At 35.1% G+C, this 12,697-nt stretch overlaps 1 protein-coding gene across 1 annotated transcript in view; it reads left to right on the top strand.

Annotated features, from left to right (window-relative positions):
* Positions 1-12,697, top strand: part of SNX6 (sorting nexin 6) — a 108,099-nt gene that overhangs the window by 42,172 nt on the left and 53,230 nt on the right. The window contains exons 4-6 of the mRNA XM_036750319.1: positions 350-460; positions 4,464-4,585; positions 6,173-6,296. Coding sequence (XP_036606214.1) covers positions 350-460; positions 4,464-4,585; positions 6,173-6,296 — 357 coding nt within the window. The remainder of the gene's footprint in view (positions 1-349; positions 461-4,463; positions 4,586-6,172; positions 6,297-12,697) is intronic.

The following is a 12,697-nucleotide window of genomic DNA, read 5'->3' on the forward strand; positions in this document are numbered from 1 at the left end:
TTAAAGTTAAACTGCTATCTTTTAAATTCCCTTTTGACATATATTTCCTTCCTAGGCACCTTTACTAATTTTGAACCAATTTTTCCTTTGAATGGTTGAGCTCAGTATTTATTGAAAGTGACTTTTAAATCATGTAGTAGTCCAACAAAATAAGACCATGGCCACTTATATTCCCAAATACCATTGTAGTAATTTGTATCTTTTTCTGTTTTGTATTTTTCCTAATAAAATAAAAGTCTGAAATATTCTTTTCCTTGAAGAATAATCTTCATTTGAAATTAAGATATAATCATATCTGTAAAAATTTTGAACATTTTTTTTTCACTCAAAAGGATCTCTATCTTTGCAGAGTTCATTACCAAATTTTAAACAAAATGAATTTTCTGTTGTTCGGCAACATGAAGAATTTATATGGCTTCATGATTCCTTTGTTGAAAATGAAGATTATGCAGGTTACATTGTAAGTACTTTGGTTGCTTTTTTTTTTAAGCCCTGATTTGTATAATTAATTAAAGGTTCTTGTTATGAATTAAATTTTTTTGTGCTTTCAGTGAAATGATCCAGTTTCTAATACTGCCTTTCATGCTTGAAGTTATCCTTTTGTATGGGTAGAAAGGAGAGACATCTCCCCTGGGCTTTTTCATCATTTAGATATTATTTTAAAGGCCTTTTCTTTTTTTTTTTAAACTGGACCTATGATTTAAAATTCCTTCTAACAGTAGATCTGCACCTGCTTTACAACTTGTGATTTTTACTGTTACCTGGGTAACGTACCTGTATGTGTCAGAGATGGGACTGGAACCCAGGTCTTCCAGACTCTAAGACCATCTTTATTCACTGTGCTACACTGCCTCTTTAAATTGTACTTAATAGAACACTGTTCATTTCAATAAACCACTTTTAAAGTTATAATTCTTAAAATTAAGTTTAATTTCTCGTCACTTTGAAAAAACTGAGTTAGTTTAATTATAAAGAACATGGTACCAGTTTAATTATCTTAAGTTCTAACTTATTTTAATTTGTTATATGGTATTATTTTAGGGACTGAATATCTCAATAGATGTCATTCATATAGTGCTTTTTAGAAGCACTTCACAAATACTATCTCATGTTATTTTCACAACAACCCTGGGGTGTAGGTGCTATTAATAACACCATTTTACAAATGAAGAAAATGAAGCAGACAGGTTAAGTGACTTACACACAGCTAAGTATCTGAGGCTTTCTTTGAACATATCTTCCTGTCTCCAAGTTCAACATTCTATCCACTGTATCACTTAGCCTAGGTGGTTATATGATGAAAAGAAATGTCTGTTATGACAGTTGTCTTCAATGCTAGCATTTTATTCTGATTTGGTTTGACTTTTTATTTTGTAGAATCATAGTCTTTTCAAGTTGGAATGTACCTTAGAGGTCATCTAGCCCAAACTCCTACCCAGTTCAAGAAGTCTTCCTTCTGTGTTCCTCTGAACATTTCCTGTAATGAGTTCATAATTTATTTCATAAAGCAGGCGGTTGCATATTGCAAGTTGTTAGAAGGTTTTTTTAATTTTCACCTTCGAATCCTAGTTCTGTTGTTAGGTGCTACAGAGAATCAACTATTCCACATCACAGTCACATAAATATTTAAAGACAGCTCTCTGTCTTTCCCACTAAGTCTGCCTGGTTCCCTTCATATGCCAGTCCTCTTAAAATGTGAAACATAGTACATTCTACTCCAAGACCAGTGTACAGGGTACATTAAAAGTATTATGTTTACTTGTCCTGAACACTGTGCTTTTAGTAATAGTTTTGGCAACCATGTCATTTACTTTGTATTAATTTTATATTATATTGTATTATTTTTTATATTAATTTCATAATGACCGTAAAACCTTTACTACTTCTCTCAACTTTTCTTGTCTGTTTCTTATAGTATAGCATATTTGCATATGGAATGTTGCAAGTAAATTGACTCAGTTAAATCTGACTTAATGCTAGAAATCAATAACTGTTCTGTGCTTTATTTTGTTTATGTGACATTTTTGTGGCTCAGTGGCATTTGTCCATAAGATCAGTTTTCTAACCTTTTACCTTTATTAAAAAGAATAAATAGTAATATTAATGTTAGCTAACATTGTTACCTTAATGTTTGCGAAATATTCCTCATACCTCTGTGAAATAGGTGTTATTATCTTCACTTTACAAGTGAGGAAACTGAGGCAGACAACGATTAAATGACTTGTCCTGGGTTATACACCTGCTAAGTAGCTGAGGCAGAATTTGAATTGTGGCCTTCTTGTCTCTCGCTCCTGGGTGAAAATCTTTTTATGATATATATTTAAAGTATGCATTTTAGTTCCAACCAACTTAAGGTAATCACTTTTAAGGTTCCATAATGTTTAATTAAAGTAGGGATTTCTTATGATAGAATTAATGAGATGATCAGGAACAGTTCTTTCTTTTATAGAAATCGTAATTATTGAGTTCTGAATTCATTTCCAACCTTTCTTCATTTTTTCTCTCTGAACCATCGTCTTATACCAGTAATATGTTTTTTTAAATCAGTCAGCAAGCATTTGTTAAATGCCTTAATCTTGGTCCTCAGATAAAACCAAAATTAAGTAGTCCCTGCTCTCAAGGAGCTTATTTTTTTGGAAAGCATTATCCCTACCTCATCCCCAGGATTAATCGTAATACCTAGGTTTATAGAAACTAGAGCCAGAGGTTATCTCTTCCAGCCCTTAGGTGAAAAAACTGAGAGAGTGATTTGCTTAAGATTACAAGGATAGTAAGTAGAGCTGGATTTTTAACTCTTCTCTGATTTCAGTGCTCTTGCTACTTCATCATAGAGGCCGTTTCCCCCATCTTTTATTAGATCATTTAATCCTTGCCTCTTAGAATACTTTTCTTCCCTTTTAAACTCAACCATTTTTTCTACTCTCTCATTAAGTCTTTGTCTAATACCTATCCTCATTCCTTTATGCTCACCTTCTGTTAAATCTTCTGTTTCCCTGAGATATACAATCTTCCCTTCCCATTTACAATCACCCACCCCTATCTAATTTTTCAGAGTTAATCTCTAACATACATTCTCTCCTTTTTGCTTAGTTCTTTCTTGCTTTCTCCTCTTAAGTCATCTTAAGCTCCAGAATTAAATCATCTTGGGCATCCAGTATTCATCTCCAGGACAACTACAACTTACTTGACTATAGGGTGGAGTCCACTAGAGATTTTTAGCACCAAAAACCTAATTCTGTAATCAGGTGATACAAGAGAACCAGTAGGCCAATAAATCTCAATCCCTGTCTCTCTCTCTCTCTCTCTCTCTCTCTCTCTCTCTCTGCATGTGTGTGTGTGTGTTTGTGTGCATGCATATATAATATGTATATGCATGCATATAAAACTACTGCCTGATATTGGTGTAGCTATAACTAGCATATAAAATAACTGGTGACTGCCTGCCAGCAAGGATTTTTTTCTGTTCCAGTTGTGTGTGATTTTCTTTGATATGGGGAGTTTTCTCTCTTCTCCTTGTAGATATTGAAAGGTTAAATTATTTATTCTAGGTCATATAGCTATTACGTGCTAAACACAAGATTCAACTCTACTTTCTCCCTGATGCTAAGGCCAACCTTATATCTACTAACCTGTGTTGCAACATTTAATAATTGTAAAATAGTGATGTGGCCAAAACACTTGAATTCCTGATCATGTAGCCTTCTACTGAAAAATATGCAGAAAACTTGCCTTATAGCCTTCAAAACATTATGAGTACCGCCTCATTTTTTTAGTCAGTCATTCTTAAAATCTTTTCATTCTTTCTTAAGTCTTCTTCCCCTAACTAATCAGTGTCTCTTAGATCCTACTGTTTTCTTGATGGCATAAGACTACTAACAGAATAAAGTGGTTGCAAAGTAATTGGGATTATATAGTCTCTATGGTTCTCGTCTAGCCCTATCTTATTATGAGTCTATTAGAACAAAGTAAAGTTAATAATTTTATTTAGCCTTTGCCATGGTCTAAGTATTTTTGAGATAGCTCCAATTCTGGGCTATTGTGTGGTATATGGCTATATATAGACTGACTACAGGAAGCATTGTTCTAATCAGTGATGTTACAAAGACTATTGATTGGGAAATAGTAAAAGGCTTCACTTTTTTCCCCCTTGACCTAAAGGGAACCCCTGATGACCATTAATTTAATTAAAGGAATGATTTTTTTAATTGCACAAAATAGTAAAAATTAAAATTTGATACATGTTTAATCTGAATTTATTTTGGGTCAGTCAGGTTTTTAGGACGTTCTTGAGAAATTTTGAGGACCCAGTTTAATTCATTGCAATATTCCTTCAGATTTTGCAGTGCTTCCAAATTGCTAGACTGATTCCAGAATTGACTCTAAGCCTAAATCTTTGACTAGCTATATGCAATGAAACAACTTAAAACTGAGTAGCTGTCCATTCCTGAATGATACCATTCCAGATACCACCAGCACCACCAAGACCTGATTTCGATGCTTCAAGAGAAAAACTACAGAAACTTGGTGAAGGAGAAGGGTCAATGACTAAGGAAGAATTCACAAAGATGAAACAAGAACTGGAAGCGTATGTACATCTTTTTTTCCCAGTCATTTTTGGTAAATATGCTTTCATTATGATGTCTTTTTGAATGTTCTCTGCTCTATTGTTCTTCTGATCATTTCAGTACGATAACCCTTTCCGGAACATTCAGGTTTGCACATTCACCAATACTCCATAACAAATGTTAACTATCATGATCAGAGCCAGCAGGAAAATTGTAGCAATTATTGCTCCCACAGTGAAAATTATTTAAATGATTGTTTTAAATCTATTCTGCCAAAATACTTTATTCATAGGCTTACAAAAATAATTGCTGAACATGTTTAACTCTTAAAAACTTCAACTGTTGTCAACCTGGTTCTTTTTCCAGCATGAAATTTCTGTTTCCTCATATAATTTTGCAGTATGCTACTCATTACAAGTATCTTAATATCCAAAATACACATCTTATTTTGTCTTCTTTTTTTTCCTGTCCCAATGTTAATAAACTGCTTCTGGACATAAAAACAAAAAAAACATTAGTGTATAATGAGCAAAATAGCCATGGCATAGGAGCTCTTTTCCCTTTATTTTTGTGATGTAATTCTAAACATACCATATATTTATTATCAAAAAAAAGTTAAAGCAATTGATATTTTACATTTATACTTTGTCCAAAGTATAGAGACTTTCCCTTTTTTTTCCTGAGGAAAAATATATTTTATTTTGATACAATTTTTATTTTTTATGTCAATTTAGGCTTTGCTCTGTGCTAGTTCTCTGCATTATGAGAATCACACAGAGTACTGATTTTCCTTTAGTCATTTCCATCCATTTCTCTCAATTCTTTTTTTTGTCATTTCTGCCCTTCATATATGTCCTTTCACATTTGGTTTCCATTTCCAAGTATATATTCACATTGCTACTAGGCACTTCTGCATTTCAAACTGCCAAGAAAAATCTAGTTTCGGAAAACTGGATTCTTTTTTGTTTGTTTTTTTTTAGAAACTGTCTACAAGAAGTAGTCTGTTAGCAGATGTATATATATACTTACAGATTGTAAAATTGAAAAACTGGAAATTAACAGAACACACTTATATTGAAGAGTCTGTGATTTTCCAGTGGCCCTGATCATGATTCTTTTGTGGTCTGGTTAGGGGTTGGATAACACAGAAACCTTGGGTTTCTTCTACTGCCACCTCCATCCTCTGCATCCTTCTTTTTTGTCTTCACTGAATGACTACTCTCACAGAGATCAAACTTCTCCCAACATTGATCCTGCTGGTTTCCTGGTATGTAAAACTTATGATCCTTCTTGCACGTAGTGAAGCAAGAGTATCAACTAGGTCTTTTTTTTTTTAAAGCATATTTTTTGTGGTACCAGAAACTTGACACACTTGTAATAATGATGTGGTTGGAAATTATTAAATACCACCTTTTTGTAATAAAATAAAATCTAAAGAGCCACAAATATACTTAGGTTTAATAAGCTTCAGAGGCAAGGTTTTGCATTTTTGATAAAAAGTTTAACACTTTTGTTTACCGTGAGTGTAATACTTTTGTCTCTTCTGTTAGCACATTTGATTATTTGAGTTGATTGACTTAACCTTTAATTCTATTCATTATTTCCAGTGAGTATTTGGCAATATTCAAGAAGACAGTTGCAATGCATGAAGTCTTCTTGTGTCGTGTTGCAGCACATCCTGTTTTGAGAAAAGATTTAAATTTTCATGTCTTCTTGGAATATAATCAGGATGTGAGTATTGATTGACTTGATTGAAGCAATTATCAAGGCTTATTTCCAAGATATTTTGGAAAAGGGTTAGGTGTATTTAGAATAAGAATTTAGAAAATTCTTATTTAAAAGATTTTGAAATATAGTGCCCCAGGAGTAAGGCAATATTTCAGAAATTTGAAAAAAAACTTGAAGGAATGGGAATTCTTCTGATATATGGATACTGGGGTTGATTTTCTTAATGTGTGAATCTAAGTAATTGATAATGCCATATTAGGGATTCTCTTAATGGGATAAGATATGCTTCCTTTATTATGTTTTCTTCTTCATATTCTTTCTCTTCAGTCCAAAGGAGGCTAGAATTGTAGACTTACGAACCTTCAAATAAAAAATCTTAAGTTTTAAAAATAAAACTTTTAAAAGTTGTGGTAGAGGGATGTCAGTCAATAAATATTTATTGAGCTCCTACTCTGAGTCAGGCATGGTGCCAGGCATTGGGGAAACAAAACAAGGTAAAAGAGCTCACAGTTCAGTGAGTGAGACGACATGCAAACAACTACATACATATGAGATATATAGAGGATAAATTAGAGATGATCGACAAAGGGAAGACACTAGTATTAAGGGGAATCAAGAAACGTGACTTATAAAAAGTGTAATCTTAGTTGGAACTACAAGAAAGCCAGGGAGGATAGATGAATGGGGATAAGGAGAGAGAATTTCAGGCATAGGTGAAAAATCATGAAGTCAAGAAATGGAGTATTTTATTCAAGGAACAGCAAGGAAGCCAGTGTCACTGAATTGCTGAATGTGGTGGAGGGTATAAGGAAGATTTTAGGAAGCACCCAGGTTGTGAAAGGCCTTAAAAGTCAAGCAACTTTTATGTTTGATCTTGAGGGAAATAGGGAGTCACTGTAATTTATTCAAGCACAGGAAATTGATGTGGTGATGTTAAATATTAATTATTATGGGAACAAAAATAGAATTGATGTTCTCCTTTTGTTATTTTTCCTGTATATTACTACTTGTACATAGGAATTATGTATAGATGTGCCTGGCTGACCTAGTTTCAATAGGTAAAGGGATTAAACATGTAATTTTATTTGTTTAGGCAACTCCCATCTACTAGTTAGGGTCAGCATCCAACCTGCAACTTAGAGTCTTGAGGAGTTGTATCAGGGGCAGGTCTTCTTGGCTCAAAGACTATATAGGAAGTATAAGTCATGAATAAATCTTAAAATTGAGGATAAAATTTTCTGCCATTCATATATTTGTGCTAGGACAGAAAGTCATCAAATTCAACAGTATTTAAGCATCTAATGTGCTAGGGTATCAATATAAAAATGACAGTGCCTACTTTCAAGGGCAGCTAGGTTGCACGGTGAATAGAGTGCTCGGCCTAGAGTCAAAAAGACTCATCATTCCACTCATTCTTTAGCTAACAGTTCAGATTTCACTCTATTCCTTTTTGAAAGTCAGGACATATTTTGCTCTTTCTCGGTTCTTATTCAATAGCCTTTCAGATGTTACTATCGGCAGCTCAGCAGTTAAACCCACCAGTCCTTCTAATGTGCTTGGATGTATTTTGTCTGGGGCTGGTGACATGAACTTATCAAGGGCAACTAGGTGCCATCTTACTCTTTCATTATCTAGGATTCCATTTACTTAATCCAACCCCCTACAAAGTAGAGGGAGAGTTGGTGCACTCAGTGTAGCCTTTGAGGCTGAGATTCAATGGAGTATGAATTATTTCTCAGCTGCTTGTCCTAATTTTGGCCTGACAGTCAACACCAAGAAAACAGAGGCTCTCCACCAGTCAGCATTAACACCATTCATATGTGGAACCATTGGTTACAGCAAATAGAGAAATTCTGAATGCTCTCAATAAGTTCACTTACCTTGGCAGTATACTTTCCAGTGATGTACACATAGATCTTGGGGTTGACACACATATTGCCAGAGCTAGCTCAGTGTTTGGGAGGTTCCAAAGGAAAGGGTGGGAGAGAAGAGGTATTAGGCTGCTTCTAGACTAAAGCAGTCTACCAGTACCATACCAGGAAAGTGAATCACTTCCATCTGAATTGTCTTAGGAAGATTCTGAAGAGCACCTGGCAAGATAAAGTACCTTTTTTGAGCTGAACTGCCAAGCATTCACACTTATCTGCAGATGGGCTGGCCATGTTGTTTAAATGCCAAACATACATTTACCTAAAAGACTATTTTATGAAGAATTCACACAAGGCAGGAGCTAACATGGAAGTCAGAGGAAGCAATAGCAGAATACTCTCAAAGTCTCTCTGCAGAGCTTTGGAATTGATTGAGAGACATGGGAGACACTGGTGCAGTACTGCCCAGAATAGTGTGCCTGTATCAAGGATGGTGCTGTGCTGTATGAGCAAAACAGAATTGCAGTAGCTCAAAAGAAATGTGAGATAGGCAAATTTAAAAACATCCCCATACAGACCGTTTGTGCCTGACCTGTAGTCTTCTCAGCCACAGTTGGAGCACTGTACATTGAATCCAACATAGTGATATTTGGTTCCTCTTAGAGTACAAAAGACAACAACTGACAACCAACCAGATCCGTAGCCTTTAAGAAGGAAGAACCGAATGAATGAAGAACAAACAAGTAAAGGCAAAAATACTCTCTCCCTTCCTCCCCACCCTCATTTCTCCTTCCAGGTTTAAAAAGTATAGTATTCAGGACCAAGGTGAAGATAGGCCTACTCAGATCCATTGTGTTCAGTTCTTGGTGCCACATTTCTAGAAGGACTTTGATAAACTGGAAAATGTCCAGAGGAAGGTGGTCCTGTGAAAGATGTGATATATGGAGAAGAGAGAAGAGAAAACTTAGGGGGAATATGATGGTGGTCTTGAAGTATGTGAAAGGTTGCTCATTTGAAGAAGGACTAGACTTTTTCTTCTTGGCCCCAGAGATTCAAAATTAGGAATAATGGCTAAAAATGACAAAGAGGTAAATGTAGGATAGATAGATTTTTTTTTTAAACTGGCCAACATTTAGAGCTAACCAAAAGTGGAATGGGATGCCTTAGAAGGCCCTCCTTCACTAAAGGTCTTGATGAAGAGGCTGGATAACCACTTTGGTAGGTATGTTTTCAGTATTTTTATTCAGGTATATATGTTGGTCCAAATGACCTTTGAAGTGTTCTTGCAGACAAATTTGGAGAGTCTGAAACTCAAAAGGAGTACCACAAGCAAATGTAAAATGTAATCTATCTTCCAGTATTAATATAATTATATATTTCGTTAGTGACAGTTATGTCGTTTCTCTTCAGTAGATACTTAAGGAAGTGGCAATAGCTAAAGTTGGAAAGAGTACCTAAGGTGCACTAAATACATATAGAAAATGAATCTATACTTAAAACAATTTTACATGCACCCAGGGATTGGTTTTTAGGATATGATAGAGGGACTGATTCCAGAAGAATGGGAAAGATGGTACTTTAACTCCCACAAAAAAAAAGGCAGCCAAGGAAATAATAGTAGATATCAATCCATGTGCCTACTTTTCTCACTGAGCTAAAATCTTTTTGGGAAATGGTCTAAGGCACACAGCAAAGGTATCTTTGATGAAACCATAAGAAAGGAACATTCAAGCTTTTTCATATAATTTTCTATAGCGCACTATATTTTATGGACACAGAAGAGGAAATAAGAACTCATTTTGCCTGTGGTTTTTTTTTTAAAGCAATTTTCTGATAGAACAAAATGTTAAAATAATGAGATTTTGTGAGAGATCTGACTACAGGGTTGAGTTTATGCAGCACTTTACTTAGGAGCACCAATCTGGCCATAAAGCAGAAAGAAATATAATTACGTATGGTGTTCATTTGTGTCATACTAATTATCCTGCTCAGTCTTCAAATTGAGGTGATCTTCCACTCTGTTGTGAGGTGTCCAAATGGCATTAATCCATCTGCATGCGTGTTCCTGTGTGTGCGTACGTGCATGTGTGTAAAGGGAAACACCTTATGCACAGTCAGTGAACTGGGCATAGAATAGAAAGAGATGGTGCTAGGTTGTTTTGAGGAAATTACTTGTTTTTTCCAATATTTCTCACTGCTGAGAAATCAAAATTGCAGTTGAACCATCATGGTTATTACTGATGATGGCTTGCATGGGAAAAGTATAAGAGGTATCATCAAAGTGATGTATGACCAGAAAAGGAATGGATTTTGTTATATGTCATTTTTGGAAGAGCTTGGGCAAGAACTCTGCATGAAAAGATATGGAGGTATTTTAATCTGTACCAGAGGTAGAGAAAGAAACTCATCGATGAGGTTAGATCAGTCAGAGTGAGTGTGTCTATGTATGTATCTGCAATTTTTTTATTTGCAAGAGGTCTTACTTTTTAGGGATATGGCCCATCATTAATGTGTTTTTGAAGTGATATAACTTGGTTAAAGTACCTGGTCATTAATGAAATCCAGAGTAGTTTTAGAAAAAAAAATTGTGTGTGTGTGTACATTCAAAATTTTCATTTTTGAAAATACTAGATATAAATTTGAGTTGTGAGCTAGTCCCTAAATGAGAACCTAATAAGTGTCCATCTAACACATGGCAATATAAAGCTTAATTAGGATGAAGTGGAAACAGGTTATGGATTTGAAGATAAGAAAGAGAACTAGAATTAGTAGATAGTAATTCTGTGTTAATTTTTCAGAGAATTATGTAATAGAAAATATTAAGTAGCCACTATGAAAAAGCTTCTTTATGTATTACTTACTATGCCTTTTTTGGTATATTATTTGTGTTAACTAGACTGAAGTTGTCAATCTTTATGAGGTAGCATAATCTTCCTAGTCCTCTTATGTGGGTGGTGATTGGGTAAAGATCAAACTAGAATAATTTCTTAAATTTCTTGTAGCACAGTTACTGTAAGTTGCTTTTCCCAGTGATGTTTACATATTAGTAAAAACGAGGAGTTGAACAAGTATCCTAGTATATTATATATCAATTCTCCAAACATCAGCAAATTTAAAAATCAGATGATCGATTGCAAATGGTGAGTAAGCCATAGAAGAGTTGGTTGATGTGCCCTTTTCAATAAGAATATCTGTACTTATTTTATTGTGGTTCTAGAGAATTGGAAAACAGCTGGCCAATTATGGGAAAGGAAAGGTAGGCCAAAGAGGGATGAGGGGACAGACAGAAGTATCTAAGAAAATAGTGGTTTCCATTTTGATGCTTCAAGCATTAAAGGCACTGCTTCCTATTTATACTGAAAATGGCTTTTTAAAATTTCTGTATTTTTCAGTTGAGTGTACGTGGAAAAAATAAGAAAGAGAAACTTGAAGATTTCTTTAAAAATATGGTTAAGTCAGCAGATGGTGTCATTGTTTCAGGGGTAAAGGTAAGATTTGGTTTGCAATAATAATAGTTTTAGTATTTGTTCTTTTCAATTCAATAAACATGTTTAAGGCATTGTGCTGTGGTACTGAAGACAAAAATGAGACATGGAACCTGGGTTCATAGAGCTCCTATTCTGTTGGGAGTCATCTTCACAGAGATAGTTGTACTCATAGGAACTGATGAAATCACTCAGGTATAAAGTATAAGAGAAGAGGACCTAGTACATAACCTTGATGATGTCCGCACTTTGGGGGCAGGTGAATTATGATTAGCAAAGGAGATAAAGACATTGTCTTCCATTTTTTTCATTCCTTTACTTCCGCTTCATCATTTCTTGATTTCTCATAAGGTCCCTAACTTCCACTTGCTCCCTAATTTTTAAGGTAGTATTTTCTTCAGTGGTCTTTTGATCTTCTTTTCCATTTGGCTAATTCTGCCTTTCGAGGCATTCTTTTCCTCATTGGCTTTTTGGAGCTTTTTTGACATTTGAGTTAGTCTGTTCTTTAAGGTGCTGTTTTCTTCAGTATTTTTTTGGGTCTCCTTTAGCAAGTCATTGACTTGTTTTTCATGATTTTCTTGCATCACTTTTATTTTTCCTCCCAATTTTTCCTCTACTTCTCTTACTTGCTTTTCCAAATCCTTTTCGAGTTCTTCCATGGCCTGAGACCAATTCATGTCTTTCTTGGAGGCTTTTGATGTAGGCTCTTTGACTTTGTTGACTTCTTCTGGATGTATGTTTAGAACTTCTTTGTCACCGAAAAAGGAATCTAGAGTTTAACTTTGAGTCTGAGTTCGTTTTTGCTGCCTGTTCATGTTCCCAGCCAACTACTTGATCCTTGAGCTTTTTGTCAGGATATGACTGCTTGTAGAGTAGAGAGTACTTTGTCCCAAGCTTTAGGGTCCAAGCACTCCTGTTTTCAGAGGTGCTTCTACTATTCCACCGTCACCCCAGGCTCTGTCGCCACAGCGCTCCTCCTCCCCCAAGAACCGCCAACCAGGGCTGCAATACAGATCCAAGCAGGGCACGGCCAGAGAATCTGCTTTTGTGC

Source organism: Trichosurus vulpecula, chromosome 3, assembly GCF_011100635.1.
Source record: "Trichosurus vulpecula isolate mTriVul1 chromosome 3, mTriVul1.pri, whole genome shotgun sequence".
Lineage (NCBI taxonomy): Eukaryota > Metazoa > Chordata > Mammalia > Diprotodontia > Phalangeridae > Trichosurus > Trichosurus vulpecula.